We start from the raw sequence: 18,097 nt of genomic DNA, 5'->3' as shown, positions 1-18,097 counted from the left end.
ATCAATATTCCAGCTGGATTTCTAACCCTAAATATTGCGAAGGGAATATTTATCTGACATGGCTTGATAGTTGTTCAGAGAGACTTGAAGCAGTTCCCCCTCTCACCCTCCTCCCCTCTTCTTAATCATCCAGCTCTGACAGGCTGTGAAATTCAGGCTGAAGCTGGGTTTTATGTGGCTGTTTGTACCATATAACCGCAGCATATTAATGTCCAAAATGCCTTAAATTATCTATTATTACATGCCTTAGCTTACTCTTATAATTTAGAGTCATTTTTGTGTGCATGAGGGAGGAACTCTGTGTGTCCATCTCCCCCTCTTCCTCTCCCATGCTATCTTTGCAGCTGATGAGGCAGAGCCAAATGTTTATGACAGATTAGATGGGAGAGGGAAGTGATGTCATCCAACTTCTATTTGTATCTGTAGCTGAGCGGCTCCTGCCAACGCAATCTACAAGTCTGCAGAAGGTTTAACAGCTGGGGGCCTTTGGTGGTGTTTGGCGCTGCGGGGAAGTGTTCCCAAGGTCTCTCTTCGGAGCTATAATCAGGAGGAGCTGTAAAAATTACCCAGCCCTCTGAGAATTTCACCTGTCTCCCCCTCCTCTGCTCAGACCGCTTGCACCTCAGCTGAGGCGGCACCCTCTGCTGTGACACAAGCAGAACATGATGTAAATTATCAAACTCGGGGGAGGGGTGAGAGTGTTTTCCTTTTTAGCACGAAGACGATGTGTGATTTAAAGCTTTCTGTAACTTCAAGACAAAGCACGCTTTTTGCTTTTATTGCAAATATATGCCGGCAGAATATTTTAGGAGACCTTTACCTCCGTGAGCCTTTCATCCTCCGCAATTCCTCACCCAGTCGTCTATCCATCCATCTTCCTCAGGGAGAGGTGTTTTGGTTTGGTAGCTATGTATGTCAGGCAATGTAGTACAAATGTATTTTCACGTCCCCAGTGGGATTACTCGCTGGCCTAGTGTTATTACCGCTCCTGTGATGCGTTATTTTTGCTGTTGGGATAGATTGACCTCGTAGTTCAAGCACAAATGGCTGCCATGATTCTTAAAACCAGCTAAGTGTATAGATACGCACCTAACCAAAAATATCTCCACTCATTACCCGCGCCATTGTCATGTGATCAAACACCTTAAAGGATGAGAGACGTGTAATTGCTGTCAGAGTTTGGCACAGCATTATGTTAAAATGAGTGTTATCACTCATTGGATGGACGGGTTATATTTCTATAGTCTGATCTCGCGGATAGAAGACGTATAAAGAAGATATTGGGAGATATTGTTGGAAACATCGTTAGTTATATCCAGCTGCTTTCCACCACCTCCGCCTTCCCAGCCGAGCAGAAACATGGGATAGAAAGTGGGAAAAAAAAATCAGACACATCGCAGCTCATGTATTTATATATATTCTGCCTTCGTAAGGTGCTGCCTGTGTTAAAGCCCCCAGTGAACCCCGCATGTCAGTTTGTCGGTACATGGCTGCCACGTCTTGCAAGCAGCCGAAAGCAAAGGAATAAATCATGATCTTACATCCATGCGCCAGTTGACTTATTGCTGTTTTGTGACCAGAGGTGAATGGTACCGCTGTTTTTAAAAAGCCAGTTGGTGGTGGTGCAGGGGGCGGCAGCCAGCCGTGTGTGCAGCCTTGTCATAGGCCCGTATAATAGGGGTGCATCGGCCCTTCTTCTAACTAGTCAGTAGGGAGGACCCCCCCACCGCTGCCGCCGCCCCCCGCTCGTGTCTTTCATCTACCCAGCCTCCCCCTCCAGCCTCTGCCCTGCCTATCGGCCAGCGCCGGCTGACAGCAGCCCTCTCATCAGGCTGTCAGGCCTATGCTAACAAGGAGCTATCCATCTACCGTGCCCTAGAGTGCCAGCTGTCTCCTGGTTTCCAGCTTTTTTCCTCTGTTGTTCCTCTTCTCTCTCTCGCTGACTTCTCTTTGCCTCTCCCAGCTCTTGCTGTGTTAGTTATACTTTCCCTGTGACATATTATTTTCTGTCCATCTGTCTCTCACTCTCTCGCTACACCTCTTTCTTTCTGACATCGCCTTCCTCTTCCTGGGAGTCCTAATGTGTCCTTCAGTTGTTGGGCAACTGCAGAACATTGGAACATTCTCCCCCTGCATCCCGCTCCCTCAGTACCTTCCTCTGCTTGTCCTCGATGAACTTCCCCTTCCTTATGTGTCCTGTGCGTTGCTGGTGGGACTGTAAATGTGCATGTGTTTTTCCTTGAACAGTGGATGCTGGGGTACACTTAGCCTCCCATTATTGCTAGGAAACGGTAAAAAACACTGATCATGTGACCAAATACTTAGGAGGAAGGCATCCTTTATTCAAGTGTGTGAAGGTAAGAACCTCATGGGTAAAGTGGTTAGACTTTGATTTCTTAAAGTTTTTATAAAAATTATATATATACGTATATACAGTATATGTTTTATAAATCAGTTGTGCTATGTATGAGTTATAACATGAGGTCATAAACCAAAGATAAAAGTGTTCCTTTTTAGCTGTGGGCACAAATAAAGTCAAAATTGTAGTTTTGGTTAAGTTGAGCCGCTAGCATGACATGGATCGTCAACTTGCCAAGGATTCAGTTCTAGCGCTTGGGGTCGAGTTGGAGAAGAGGATTGTGGTGTGTGTGTTTTAGGGAATACAGTTCAACTTACCCCACATCTACACTCAACTTACCCCATACACGGGTAAGTTGAACCATGAAACAACCTTTTCTAACATGCTATTTTTCAAAACTGCTTCTGATTGTTTGAAGACATGCACAACATCGTAAAATATATGTGGATATACAAGTTAGCGACCAAACCAAAGTTGCCTTTGTGTAGTGATCCTAAGTATGAAAAATGGCTCATCTTACTACAGTCTCCCCTATTTGCTCTTGCAGGTGTTTTTATTTGCCCCTCATGCCTTCTGTCTTCCTGTGTGGGAGGCCTGGTGTTAGCGGCTACATGCGCCGCCTTGAATGCCCTCTACTTCTTTCCTAGTGCAATATACCCGTGTTTGTGCCCTTACGAGGCTTGACATCAACGTTTGTCAGCACAGTGGAAAGCAGAGCATGCATAATTGGTGACTTAGTGCATAGGATAAGAGAGGGAAGGGCCAATGCAGTGATAAAGTAACAGGATAAATGAGGAAGAAGAGGGAAATGTAACTGATACCAAGAACCTGGGCGGCTATATGGCCCGTTTTTTCTTTTTTTTTTTTTCAGATTTACCAGAATCGTTCAAAACTCAGTCAGACTGGATGGAGAGCATCTTTGAAAATCAGTTTTACAGTTTTCCCACAGATAGTGATTAGGTCATTCGATCACATAAATATGCTTCAATCTTAACTATTCCATTGTAATTCTGGGTTTTTCCGCTTTTAATAGTTTTATTTCCAAGATTGTCCCTTATTTACCATCTTACCGTCAACTTTGACCAGCTATGACCTCTTTTGAATTCCTCTTAACAATTCAGCTTTGCTGCCACCAAAGCCAAATATGTGATGTGTATGTTCTGCTAACAGATTCTTTCCCCACATACTTGTCCTCTTGAATGTGTCCCTGATAAAGAATTTGCATTTAGGTGCATCAGAGTAAACAGGGATGAAAATGAGTGCACACAACTTTAGTTGCAGCAAATTTTAAAAACCATCTATTATTATATAGCCCAACAAAATGCATGGAAGTTTGTAATGGTAATGTGATGAAATGTGAAAACCTTCAGTTCATATAAATATTTTTGCAAGGCACTGCAGGACTGGGTTTGGCAAATGTGTGGGGATAGAGTTGGAAGTAAAATGCTAGTTGAGGGGAAATGAGCGTTTAAAGCTGGTGTGAGAAGGTCAAGAGCAGCTATGTTGATACCGTTCCTCCTGTCAAATTAAATTACACCGCCTGGAGCAGCAGCCGGTTTCTTCCGCAATCTGTTTCTTCACAGTCGAACAAGTCCAGTAAGACACTTCAGTATGGAAAAGCAGAGTATATTTTATAGCTTTTAAGTCTGCTTTATTGTTTATTCCAAAATGCGTGAATGAGATTCAGCGATTTTATGTTCCTTCAGCATCCAGTAAAGAATAATGATGTGGGTTGAAAATGTTTGCTGATATGTGAGCTGCATGAGGTAAATATATATATTTTAGAATTTCCTGACACAGAGCAACATAAAATAACACTTAATTGTGCATAATGATGAAGGGAAATATAAAACTCATGAGTGTGGCTTGAAATTTTGAACCTCCTTTACTCTGATGCTCCTCAATAAATTAACAGTCTTTATGTGTGTAGTTGAATCTCGGTGCAAATCCAGCTGTTTGGTGTAGGCCACATTGTCCATCGACAACAATAATGACCAAACACTGTCATGGAAAATTTTATTCTATTTTCTTTTATTTATTTTTCTTTTTATTATTATTAGAACAAAAAAAAAAGATCAACACAGGTATACAGGAAAACAGCATACACAATGTCCATCTGTACCACAGCCAGGAATCATTTACATTAAAAAAACTAAATTTAAATTGGGGTACAAATTATATTTTGGATGCCTTGAGTTGTTTGAATCTAGACAGTAATTTAAAATATGAAACTACACAACTAAGGGATTCAGTGATCAGTGATTTTCTGGTTCTCCATTGCCTTTACACATTCTGTAAAAAATATTCTAGAATACAGCCTGGAGATGAACATAACATAACTAGAATCTCATTTTTTATTGCCATTCCTTCCTCGCTTTCAAGCTCTTTATGCAGAAATATATTTTTTGTCTTAACTCTCTGAGAAAGATTTTTTTTTAAAAGTGATACAAGAAAAATAGATGTTTTTGAATTTGGATTCATGGAGAATCTTAAAGTAGAGATATCTTATAAAACAATATTCCAAGCCTTGAGTAACTTCAATCCATTATCCAAAAAAGAAAAAAGTATGGTACAGCTGTAAATCTACCAATACATGGCTGCCCACCTAAACTGAATAGTAGGATAAGTAACACATTATTTAAAGAAGCAGCTAAGAAGCCCAGGGTGAGTCTGGAGGGGCTGCAGCGATTCACAGCTCAGCTAGGAAAATCTGTTAACGGGACAACTTTCTGTCCTTTACTCTACAACTGTGGTCTTTATAGAAACGTTACAAGAAGGAATCCTGTGCGCAGTTAGCCACAAGACATGTGTGCCACAAGAAGGTGTTCTGGTCATGTCGCTTTCTGACCTACTCGCAAATCTGTGAGTAGAACAACTCAACTTCAAAACTCAAACTCAGTCAACTTCTTCCATTATCTATTGCCACCTCCATGTTTTCACAATCCCATAGTGAAACATGATGGTGGCAGTGCCATGGTGTGGTGATCCTTTTCGTCAGCCAGGACAGTGAAACAGGAATCTTGGAAATAAATCTCTTTTATGCAAAGTTTGAGACTGAGGTGAAGGGTCACCTTCCAGAACAACCCTACACCTACAGCTGGAGCTGCAGTTTGTATCAAAGCATATTGATGTGTTAGAATGGCACAACCAAAGTCCAGACCTGAATCCAAATGAGAATCTGGGGCAAGGATGGGAAATTGACATTCACAGATGCTCTCCATCCAAGCTGACTGAGCTAGTGCTGTATTGTAAAATAAATAAATGAAAGTTATAGATGTGCAAAGCTGGTGGAGACATATCCCACAAAACATGTAGGTGTAACTGCAGCAAAATGTTGCTTTGCAAAGTATTGGTTCAGGGTGGCTGAATACATATGAACATGTATCAGATTTTTATTTTAAATAACAGTTGTATCATTTCATTTCCATTTTACTAGTATGCTTCACTTCGCATTTATCTATTTATGAAATCACAGTAAAGCACACCGAGGTTTGTGTTTGGGACGTGACAAAAAGGAAACTAATTGAATAGTATGAATACTTGTGCATGGCATCAATAATAATGAATTGCTACACATGCAGATTCACTTAACCTTTTGCCCATTTGTTTATGTAAGTGAGGTTTAATGTAAAATTTTAGAAATAGTATAGATTTTCTTTTTCCTGAAATGCTTTTTTCATGCAAACATGAACTACATTCAGTAACAAAGAAGAAAACAAGATCTTCTGAAAATTGGAAAGACATTTGATAACAGCCAAGATCGCTGATAACTGTGCTGAAATCTTTCTATTTGTTTTTAATGTAATTTACACTTGTCTTCATTGTTGTAAGTGAATATTAATTAGTTTTATTTTTGTGTTAGAGCTGCATAATACCTTGAATCGCAGTTGTCATCGCAGTTTTAATGTGTGAAACTTCACAGGCCCAAAAGACTGCTCGGATGCAATATTTGTTTTTTTATTATACTTGAAGTGTCATGAATTCACCCTCAGCATGCATTTAATCAGTTGGATTACATGGTTCACTGTGCCTGATCTCCAAATATAATGTAAATTTTAGTGGCTGAGTTGTTTAAGATCACTTCAGGTTTTGGGGACATTGTGATGATTTAAAACAATGATGAGTAAAGTTTCTAATAACTTACGGAAGCAAAACTTTATGAAATACTGAGCTGTTTGCTGCTTGTATGAGGTACGAAATTAGACTGGATTTACACAGCAGGTCTTTATGCTCAATTTCAGTCGTTCATGCCTTTAATCAAACCCGACCGCAGTGAGACTTCTGTGTGAAAGATTTATGACCCCAAATCGACCCACATGTGCAGAAGAAGAACAATGACGTCACGCAGCAGCGCGTTGTTTACGGAAGTAATATGCCGTCTATGGATCGATTTTAAAGTTTATTCAGCAAAGAAAGCTGAAAGTATTGTTACAAGATCATAACAGAAATAAAAAAAGCAACAGATTTTTGTGCAGCATTGACTGCAACTTTTGTTGGATGTATAGTAAGACCCAGGAGTAAGAGTGGAGTGATGTGCTTCAGTGACAGACTTCTTTTCCAAGTTCATAATCATAATTTTCATACAATGTTTACATCAATGTATGATGTAAACAATGTATGAAAGTTGGATAAAATGCAACATCACTGTTCAGACTGAAGACACTTTGAAACAACGGGATATGTGTCCAAATTAATTCCACATATGGAAGTGGCACAGATTCGATTTTTTGGGGGTCATTTGCGCTGCATTTGCCTGTTGTGTGAATGTTACCTTAGAGTTGGAAGTTGACCAACTGGTGTCTGAATTCTGAGTTTTAGTTTGGCTTCCGGTGTCAAAGTTTGCGTTCATCTTGTCCTTCTTTACTCCTTCTTTCTTCACCAACTTTCCCCTCCTCCCCCTCTGTTCTGTCTTTCCGTCCCTCCGTCTGTCCCCCTTCGCCCCCCGTCCGTCCTTTAGTCTCACTGAATGGGTCTGCAGAAACCGTCGTTCGTTTGGCCACTTTCCGCCTAAGCCACAGCACACTAAAAAGCTCTCAGGGCAGAACCAAAGACCTTGACTGCTTTTTGAAGCAGGCTGTCGCTGTATAATCGGTTAGCTTCTCTCAGCGGAGGGGGCAACACACACACACACACACACCCCTACACACACACACAGCATAAGAGGCAGGCAGCCCCTCATTACCGGGCAGAGCCCTGGTCCCCAAGGACTGGACCCAGCACCTAATCCTGTATTTGTTCTTGGGGACTGTATCTGTGATTCTCCATTGAATGGAATATTAAGCACCCAGGTCTTTTGTGGAGCGTGTAAGCCATTTGGCTCCACTCATCTATTATTTATCAGCCTGGCAAATATTTTATCAGCCTTAGCCTCTCATGACCCACTCTCATGTGAAGCTCTCCTCTAAATGAAGAAAAACCGGGGGGTTATTATTTTTTTTTCTTTTCAATTTATCTCCCGTTTTACTTTTTGCCTCATTTGTTCTAAAACCTGGACAAGGACACAGGGATTTGCATTAATCTAAGAGTTTTGAGAAGCAAATATGTGAACTATTCCTGTGGAGTTCCTTCCAACTTCCTTTATCTAAGGAAGGACACTGTTGCCTCCATCGCTTTGAAGATAACAAATAAAAGAGGAGCGTAATCTAGATTTGCGTTATAAATCATAATCCAAGTTTCGGACTCCCTTTCCCAGCCAGCTCCCCCGAGCCCAGCCACCCAGCCTGAGCCGGAGCGAGACAGAGAGAGAGAGAGACTTGTTTTCACTTTCAACCTGAGAGTAAATCATGCCAGTTGGGGGGCTCACCTTGAGGCCTAGTGGAGATAATTGGAGTTGGTTAGCGAGGTGTTCTGTGCCATTACCTCCTGGTACCAGCGAATGGCTGGGGCTTGTCTCGCACTCCCAGAGGAGGAATCCACCCGCCTGTTGGCTCCTCACTCAGCGTGCGTGTGTGTGTGTCTCAGCGTAGGTCCGCAGGCAGATTGGTGACCCCTCTTCATCACGATTTAATGGCCCCTTACTAGACGGAAGAAGGGTGTGATAGTTTTGATAGCCCTTCTTTTCGCCTAGCGCACTCAGTTCAGCTTATTAATATTCATCGCATTGATTTATTTTCAGAATTAACAAAAAAAAACAAAGTGTTTGCCAAGAAATTAATCCTGACAGGAGTGTGGCATTGTTGTTTCATTTCCAGACAGCAGGAAGCAGGAATATGCATATGCAGATACACAGAGCAAGACACCAATTAAATGTTGATTAAGTCTTAAGTATTGTGGGACTCTGTGTGTGAAAGACAATAAGAAAGAAAATCATTGCTTTTTGTTTGCCGGCTGATATGAAAAATGAATGCAGTTAAAACAAACGGAGGAGGGGTGGGGGGCTGGACACACAAACACATGAATGCTTCTTTTCTTTCTTAGATGCCTGAGCTTCATCAGAGGGTGTATTTGGATGCCCCCCACATCCTCTTCATCTTTTTCTTCATCTCTTCCTCTGGCTGCGGTTGTTTTCAGCCACCGCGCTCTCCGGCTTTTGGCCGGTCAATTGTGACACTCTGCGTGTCAGCGAGCTGGGGGGGTCTCCTGGTAGCTGTGCGTGTGTGATAGTGTGTGTCCGCTTCACACTTTGGCTGTGAAGCTACAGCAGTATAACGGCGGCTGCTGCTGCGGGGGTCCCGGCGGTATTGGCCTAGCCCGCAGTCTCTCTTGGCTAACTCATGTTTCATTCTTTGGCAATTTGCCCTAATGAAGTCCCGCAGGAGCCCCTCAGACCTCTGTTCTCTTTCCATATTTAATCATGTTATTTTAATCTGGGGGATGAGCTAACGCCTCTGTCTCCTGCTGCGTCTCTCTGTGTAGGCGTGTGTGAGTGTGTGTGTGCTACAGGTCATTACCATTGCTGAGTTTTTGTGACATGTCATGTCAGGAAAGGAGGGGGCCGCTTGCTTTAAGACAATGGGAGACGATGACTTTAATTCCGAGTGTAATATTGGTTTGACAATGTAAAAAGGCTCTTTGAAAAGCAATGTCATCCTTACATGATTGCGGCTCATTATTTGTTAAAAACGAGGTTAATTATTCAATTTTTTCCCCAGTCATTTCTCCGTTTTTCTCAGATTTATATGGCTGCTGTCAGTGCTGTTTTTGCCTTTCTTTTGTTGTCTTTTTTTGTGCAGGTCACAGCACAAACCCTTCTTCAATAGAAATACTTTGACTTCATTGTTTTCTCATTTATAATAGAAAAGCATATTTTTTAGACAAAAATTCAATGCAGAGCACAACACTTTAATTAAAACAAATGTTGCCTTACATTAGGTCAAAATATTTTCCCTATTTTATACCAATCTCTTTTCTCCTTTATTGTCTTTTTCATCAGGGTCAAGGAAACATCCAGCCTGCTTGTTTAGGTTTTAATCTGTTTTTTTCCCCTGTTTTCTCTGAAAAGTTTATTTTTTTTGGCTTTTATTTATTCTCACCTCAATTTTTCAATGAGTAGCATAATTACAGGCACCTGTTAGTAAGTTATATCATCAGCAATTAAATTCTGTCAATAATTTCAAAAAGTGATTGTGGCTCACATAACTTTGTGAATGACTGCTGATTTGAGATTTGGACAGCCCACTGTCACTGACTCCAAAGAGCATATGAATTTTTTCATACTGGCAAACTTTTTCTAAGGTTTCCCTTAGGAAATTTTATTAATTAATTTATTTTATCTCAGTGAGACACTGCGTTGAATAAAATAAATATGAAATGAATTAAAAAGGAAAGTTAAGTGGAAGGAAAAACTGGCAGAAAAAAGAAACTGACGATCACAGCCTTGAGAGCACTCTAATGCCAAGCCTATCCAAGAGTTCAGAGGAGAATCGTAAGGTATAAAGTGGAGATTGAGTCAGTGTTTCAAGAGCAAAAAAACACAGACATATCCAGAAAAAGTGCTGAATTGGGCTAAGGAGAAAAAAAAAAGAAGAAATTTATCTTTTCAGATGAAAGTAAATTTTGTATTTAATTTGGAAATCAAAGTTCCCAGTCTGTAGGAGGGGAAAATAGCAATCAGCAAGTCCACATGCCTCATTGATGCAGTAATTCATGCTAAAAGAGCCCAGGTAAAATATTAACTGCATAAAGTACAGCAGATCAACACACTTTTTTTCCCTTTTTAGCTGATATTTCTGTCTGTAAAATATGTATTTTATTTGGTCTGCTGTAATATTTCTGAATTTGGGGATTTCATCTGCTGAAAGCTGAAATCATCAAGATTCACAGAAAGAAAATGCTTGAAATGTGTTCATGTTGTTTCCCATTCTGAATGACAGATTAAACAATCAATCAATGATATCATTATGTATTGAAATGAACATGTACATCTCTGAAATAAAAGCATATTTTATTAGCCTAGATGTTGTTAGTAATAGTTGCTGTGGTTTTGTTGTGTTTGTAACAGTGAGAAGTCATTTCTCTGTATATAAAGTTGGGCTGACGGTGTCCCCTCCTGTCTTTCTGTGTGTAGTTAACTGCATGCGTCCACGGTGCAGCGGCTTTGCTCTTTCCGATGTACTGGCAGCACATCTTCATCCCGGTTCTGCCTCCGCATCTTCTGGACTACTGCTGGTAAGCCTGACAACCTCTAAAGCACAATCATTATCAACTTAAAGAAAAATGTTTCTGCTGCTATTTTTTTTTTTTCCTTCTCTTTCCACCGTCTCCTCTTTGCTGTCCGTGCCTGATGCTGGACCCCGGCATCCAGACGTATAGCCACACACACTGCGTCAGGTGCAACAATTATGCATCAGTTTTAGCCACTAAGATCTCTGTGTTAAAGCGCTGCCACACATGTTCACACGTTCTCCCACTCAGTCTTTGTGTTTCTGCGCGTACGCCTTCTCCAGCACTGCTCCGCACATAATGAACGGACCAGATCACCTTACTCTATATTTTATGGCAGTTCTTAGCGGCACGCTCTCATCATGGTCTGAACTCTCTGAGGGGTTCATTACCTTCCTTCCAACACAAATCCAACAAATCTGATTGGACTTGATTGAAACTGAACGGAGAGCAGAAGTAGTGTCTACAAAATCTGCATGGTTTCAGGTTAACTTTTTATCAGTGCAGACGTAGTGTACATGTGTTGACGTCAGCATGGTTGAATGGGATTGCTTGTACAGTGCAGAGCATTTCCAGGAGGGACGGATCATCTCAGCGAAACTATTCCTCACTGACAGGGAAATGTGATTTCCATCACTCTGTAAAGACTCATCGTTGCCTTATTAAATGACGGGGTGTCCTCCGTTCCCTGATGCAATAACTAAATTACATTAGATGTTCTGTGTTCCTCTACATTACATCTGAAATTCTGTAAGTCAAAGCTGGGCATCCAATAAACACGACAGGCCTGCCTATTTGTTTTTATTCTGTCACTTTAAAGTGATTACAAGCTTTTGGTTTATAAATCACTTTGACCAGAAACATGCTAAAGTAAAGGACTGAATGCACCAGAAAGCCTCTTATTTTATTTTATTTTTTTTTCAAACAAGGAAACTTTTTTATAATATTCTTACACAGGTAAGCAGTTTAAAGAGAAAAATGAAAAATTATATTGAAAGACAAAGTTTTAAGAATAATAGTAAAAGTGAAAAAGAAACGGCGAAATGCAAAAGACATTTTAGAAATGTACTGATCTGAAAAAGCCAACAGTTTATTGGAAATCGTGTGTTTTCAGTGAGTTGTTTCCAGTGCTAAGCAACATAAACAAATAGGTGCAACCCAGTTGCACCCAGTTGCAATAATTTTTAATATTATTAAAAATGTATTTATATAATCTAATTCAAAACTTTAAACTCATGCATAACTTAGATCTTTTACACACAGAGTAATGTTTTCCAATCTACTAGTTTTGAATATAACAGTTAATGAAAAACCCCAAATTTTGCTTCTCACAGAATAGGGATGTTATTTTTGCAACTGAAAAATATCTTCATGTTCTGTACAGCGTATGCACATATTTATGGTTTGGGCTCCTTTTGCTTGACTTCAGTTCTTATACATTGTTGGGTTTGGTGTCTCATCTTCCTCTTGATAATTAGGTCAGGTTAGCTTTGATGGGTAGTCAGACTGATAGTTCCCATTGTTACTTTATATTGGAGCTTTTGACCGTTCTTGCAGGTGCCAAAACCTTCTAGAAAATGGACACTGGTAACCACGACGACCTTGAAAATGTGCTGTTAGATATCTGCTCCCAGTTTGGGTTTGATAAGCCACAGTGGACCAACACAAGCCAACGATCATGGCTCAAAAAAATCATCATTGTGGAAATTTCACACTTGGCCTTAAATAACTCGTCATGTAGTGCTTGCCTTCAAATCTGAATCCACCAAATTATCGATTGGGCTTCACCAAGTCCTCTCAAGATTGATTTAGCTGTGTTAATTGTGCCTTTCTTTTCCACCATATTTTTCTTCTAACTAATTGTCCATTCATATATTGGGATGTAGCTTTCTTGAACCTTATCTTTGTGAAAGGCGACAGTGATTGTCTTGCACATACCTGTCAAGTCACTGTTGTATTAAAAAAAAAATTTGTGGTCTAATATTCTAAGAAACTGAATGTTGTTTTTTTTAATCAACTTTAACAAAATTCTGTTTTCTGAACGTTACTTCCTTTCTTTTTGTTCTGATCCTGGAAACACTGAGTGAATAGATTGAACCTGAACAGCAACTCTGAGATCTATTCAGGGCCTAATCCCTTTATTACTTTATAAACCAATCACTATCCTTTAGATTTCAGAGAACCTTTAAGATAAGTATAATCACATTTAGTGATGCTGTCAATTTTTGAGTTAAAACATAAAAAAGAGAATCTCAGAAATACTCCTTGGAATACGATCAGTCATTTACCAGCTGTCTCTGAGGAGATTCAAGTTGCCTGATCAACTTTCGTTGCTGTCTACGTTCTTAAACTATGTTCTATTCACACATTAGTGACAGCAGTGTGTATTTTTCTGTAGGGGCAGGAAAAGGGAAACAGCATTTATTGCACCTGGATTCTATAAAAATAACTCCACTGTTCTGAGGGCCTTGGATATAAAAAGGCTTGTTGCTGGCTGTGACATTATCATGTTATGACATCCTGATATAGAAAAGAATCTACACTTCAGATTATTTTCCAGTGCACGTTTAGTATTTTGTTCTGTGTTAAGTATTGGCTTAACATAAATCGTCTTCATTTTTGATGTTTTGTATCTTTAATTGATCAGTCTGGATTATCAGACATGTTTTTCTCACAGATTAGTGTATAAAAATGCACTAATCAATCACACAAGGTAAAGACTGACTCAATAATGTACTATAGAATCTGATTTTTTTTTCCTTTTAATTAAACTTTAACACTTTTTATCTATAAAAACATTAACCAGCATGCAGTTGGAAAAGTTTAATCATATCCTTTGAAGTATAAATAGGATTAATCTATTCTCCTATTTTTTGTTGCATTAAAATTTGCCACCTCTATCAAAGAACCTGCAATATATTCTGTTTTTATCTTTTAAATCTTATTGTCCTTAAAAAGAAAAATAAGACTTGGTCAAATGTAAAATTGTAAAACAGAAAATTGGTATGTGCCTGGAAAAATCCAGATCGGTGCATGTCTTATTTATGAATTTTGGAAAAAAGCAACAGATCCATACAGTGAAGACACTTCAATCTTTAGTTATTTAAATTAGTATAAAATGACTGAAAGGTAGATGCTATTTTCCAATTAAACATTGCGTCTGTATACACCACTAACAGATGTCTTGTACTTTCTACATCCTCAGTGCTCCGATGCCATACTTCGTGGGAGTTCACTATAGTCTGCTTGAGGTATGTTACCAGATTAGTTTATCCATGCATATGCTAAAAATGTTACTGTAAAAAAGTCAAGATGCTCCATGAATGTCCTGTGTTTTGAAACCGGGGGTTGAAATGTGTAAATGGTGAAAACTGATTTTGATTATTCATTGCTAATCCAGATGTTTTGTTGAACTTCGGTGTCGGAAACAAATGACGACTCAATTCTGAGTTTGTGTCGAATATTTAAGAGTTAATTCATCATGAATGAAAGGATGCTACTTTTAAAAATCCCAACTTTTTACACTTTCACATCTTTTTCTTTTTTAATTATTTTTTTTGTCTGTTTCTGCTCTGTCTACTGCTTGTGTGTGCCTTGGCTTCTGAACCAGAAGTACAGAAGGCAGAGACAGAAAGGCAGAAAAAGCATCTGCAAACAAAGAGCTTTTCTTCTTCATTGTTAAACCCTGTGTTGGTTGGGGAGCAGGCCGTCATCAGTGCGACTGTTTCATGTGAACGCATGACGCAAGAGCCCACACATTTTTGCACTCGTGTGCGAGTGCTAGTTTCTAGGTGTGTGCGTGTGCGTGCATGTGTAATTGCCTATAATGTTATGCACACGTGTGTTTGCGCTCATGCGCGTGCATGTGTGTGTGTGTGATACTTGTATGACAGTTGCGGCAGTGGCAGTATTTATCACACTCTGCATCCGTGACAGACCTTCTTTCCGCCACTACATAATTAGTCCAGATCAGCATGTGAGCCTCCGCTGCACAGGCTGTCACAAAAGTGACAAACTAGAAATTCACACACTATGCTGCCTCCCACCCCACTCACACATGCACGCACACCCCCACACACACACCACACCTGCCCATATCCTGCACCACACTGAAATAATTGTTGAATTTGTCGCCATCAGGATGCGCACGGCACAGCACAGCATCGCTGGGTTGTTGTTGATGCATGATGTTTCTGGTTCTGTGGAACGCGCTTAGAGTCCAAATGTTTCCTCTCAGCCCCATTCTTCATTTTCCATGTGTGTGTTATAGTAAATGTGGTCTACTTTAATTTTTTCCTCCTTTCGCAATTTTTTATTGTTAATTATCAAGCCTTGTAAGACTTTCTCTGTAGTGCTTGAAATAGAAAACAAATTCCTTACTTGTGCACAAAACCTTGGCCAATAAAACTGATTCTGATTCTTAATTTAATCTGATTTTATGCAAAGAATATGTATAATTAAGATAATCCAAAATGGTCAAATCATTTAAATAGATTTTAACACAATTACATGCACTCCAATTCTAATTCAATAAAGTTAAGTGAAATTCAGTTTATAATAAAATTTGTGTGAAAGTTGTCTTTAAAAAAAAACGTTTTTTCCCACTTTATAGGTTTTGTTTCTTTTTTTTACTTCAATATTTCAGATCATCAAACATATTTGAACAAATACAAAATGCAGTTTTCAAATTTGAATAAGTAAAACAGAATCACTGTCACCCAAATCAGACAAACAGTTGTGATAACTGTTGAATGAGTCTTGCGGCCTCTTCTTCTTTGCAGAAGTCTTTTAATTCAGCCACTTTTTGAGCATGAACGGCCTATTTGAAGTCAGCATCTAAATCTGTTCATTTTTATTCTTTCTTTGAGCTTTTCAGGGATATTTATGCTGCATATTTTGGATCATTGTCCCTTTCCATAGCTTTATCACTCTTGACTTTAAGGTGACAAGCTGATGGAGAGAAACATTCTCCTTCAAAAAACTGAGCAAAAATCTTAGTCTTGTCATCCAGCAACGCAAAACCAAACTAACACCACTATGTTTCACTGGACGTATAATGTTCTTTTCTGAAGTTAGTTTTTTCCCAGGATGCAACACTACCCAAAAGGTTCCTCGTTTTCTCAACAGATCACAGATCATTTTCTTTTCAATCATCAAGATCTTTGTTTGCATATGATGGATAGGTCAAAGTGTAATTTTGACCTTCCAACTGGTTCTCAACATTGACTCTTACTAAACCTTAGTCATGGTGTTTTAACCCTTTTCAGACTGATAGATGTTAATGTCTCATCTGCTTTTGAACGTAACCAAGATCAGGGCATGATCTGTTCTTTCTGATCTATTAGCCTATAGATTCTGTTTAAGTAACTGGTGTAGCTGTAGCAGTAAACAAAAAATATGGGCAAGCTCATGTAGTTTATTCACTAACATTGGGGGGTGGATGGCTATTTTTCCTTTTGACTAATTAAATTATCTTTTGGAAATTTATGATGAATTTACTTCTGTTATTTTACTTTGATATTAAAATGTGAACATTTAGTTGGGATTTAGTTAGTCTCTGTAATACATAAAAGCATCAAGCAGGCCTTATATGTTAATGTAGAATTATGCCGTTTAAGAAGAGCTTTAGACATTATACACAAAAATATTTGTTGTTATAGAAGAAAACTTATAAATTATTATCTATTATTAGTTCCGCTAAAATTCAGACCGCTTTAAAAGTTCTAGTTTCAGAATTTTGCTATTTTTTTATGTGTTATTGTCAAAATTTGAGGAATGCTTCTTTCATAACATGAAATAACAATAAACAAGTTCATAAAATAATAACTTTATAACACAATGTTTCACGATTTAACTTGAAAAATAATTTTTTTGTACCAGAAAACCCCCGATTTGTTGCAATAATCTGCATTTTCCATCCCAGCTTTCATGTGTCTCAGGATGTTCTCCCAGCCGTCTTTCCCTTTTGCTGTTTGTTTCAGGTGATCACAGAATCATTCCTCATTAAGTCGAGTTTTGCATGCTTGTTCTGTGACTCAACAGACAGTGGAATAAGACAGACACACGCAGTTCCAGTCCCTGCGTTTTTCCAAACTCGATATATTATGAAGTTTTCATTCTGTCCACAGCTGCTATAGATCACACTACACATTTTGTCTTATAGAGGGTACGCAGTCGATCACTGGAGGATGTGGTCATTCTGAATGTGGACACAAACACCCTGGAGACCCCGTTTGATGACCTGCACAACCTGCCCAGCGATGTGGTGAGAAACACACAACCGTCTCCAACATCTCAGCCTTTTATTGTGTCATTCCACATGCAACACATCAAGGTTATTTTCCCTCTCTCCTTCCGACGTAATCTCGCTCTCACATCTCTGCCCACATGTGCACGCAGATCCGCGAGCACACCCACATCCAGAAACTTGTCAAAGTACAGCGCTGTCCCCTCCCCACATCATTAATGACTGCAGCTCTGGCTTCTCAGATTGTGGCTGTCTAAAGTAAACTCCCGTCGCGTCGTATGACGCTTGAAGGCAAACAGCATTCCCCGACCATCAGAGGCATGTGGGAAAATGTGAAACTCCCTTCCCTTCATCTTCATCCATTCTAATCATTATTTCACAAAGTCTTGCGTTGCTGCCTGCCCACTGGCACGTTTCTGAGAGATAGGGGGAGGGAACGAGGCAGAGGAAAGAAAAGAAAAGGCAGAGATGGGTGATTTTGTAGGGGGGGAGAGAGTGGGTAGAAAGGGTCCAATTACCAGTGTGGGCAGTGAAGCCACCTGCCAGCGCATCGTCTCTTTAATTAATGGAGCGCTGACGCTGGTCAGTGCTACAGGAAGCATCGCCGTGGCGTCAGGGTCACTCACACTTTTACACACACATCCACAGCAACAAGGAACAACACATGCACTTGTCTCCCCTGTCTTGGTGGAAGAAGGAATCTGTTTGTTTAATTGGTCTTCACAGTGTGTGTATTAAAGCTCCTCTGTGAGGCGCTGGGATCCCAGCTGAGGCGGTGGATGCACTATTACCCACGCTGCTAACAGCATACGCTCAGGTTCCACTGCCTACTGGACTCCTTCCCCCAGCAGCACTACATAATTCAACCCACTGCCCAGCAGACCCCAGAC

General features: G+C 39.8%; 1 protein-coding gene across 2 annotated transcripts in view; it reads left to right on the top strand.

The window, feature by feature from the left end:
- Positions 1-18,097, top strand: part of dennd1b (DENN/MADD domain containing 1B) — a 141,296-nt gene that overhangs the window by 69,904 nt on the left and 53,295 nt on the right. For both annotated transcript variants that reach the window (XM_028027618.1, XM_028027619.1), the window contains 3 exons: positions 10,866-10,966; positions 14,166-14,211; positions 17,124-17,225. In XM_028027618.1, the coding sequence (XP_027883419.1) occupies positions 10,866-10,966; positions 14,166-14,211; positions 17,124-17,225 (249 nt within the window). The remainder of the gene's footprint in view (positions 1-10,865; positions 10,967-14,165; positions 14,212-17,123; positions 17,226-18,097) is intronic.

Source organism: Xiphophorus couchianus, chromosome 9 (assembly GCF_001444195.1).
Source record: "Xiphophorus couchianus chromosome 9, X_couchianus-1.0, whole genome shotgun sequence".
Taxonomy (NCBI): Eukaryota; Metazoa; Chordata; class Actinopteri; order Cyprinodontiformes; family Poeciliidae; genus Xiphophorus; species Xiphophorus couchianus.
This window is presented reverse-complemented; position numbering and strand designations above follow the sequence as displayed.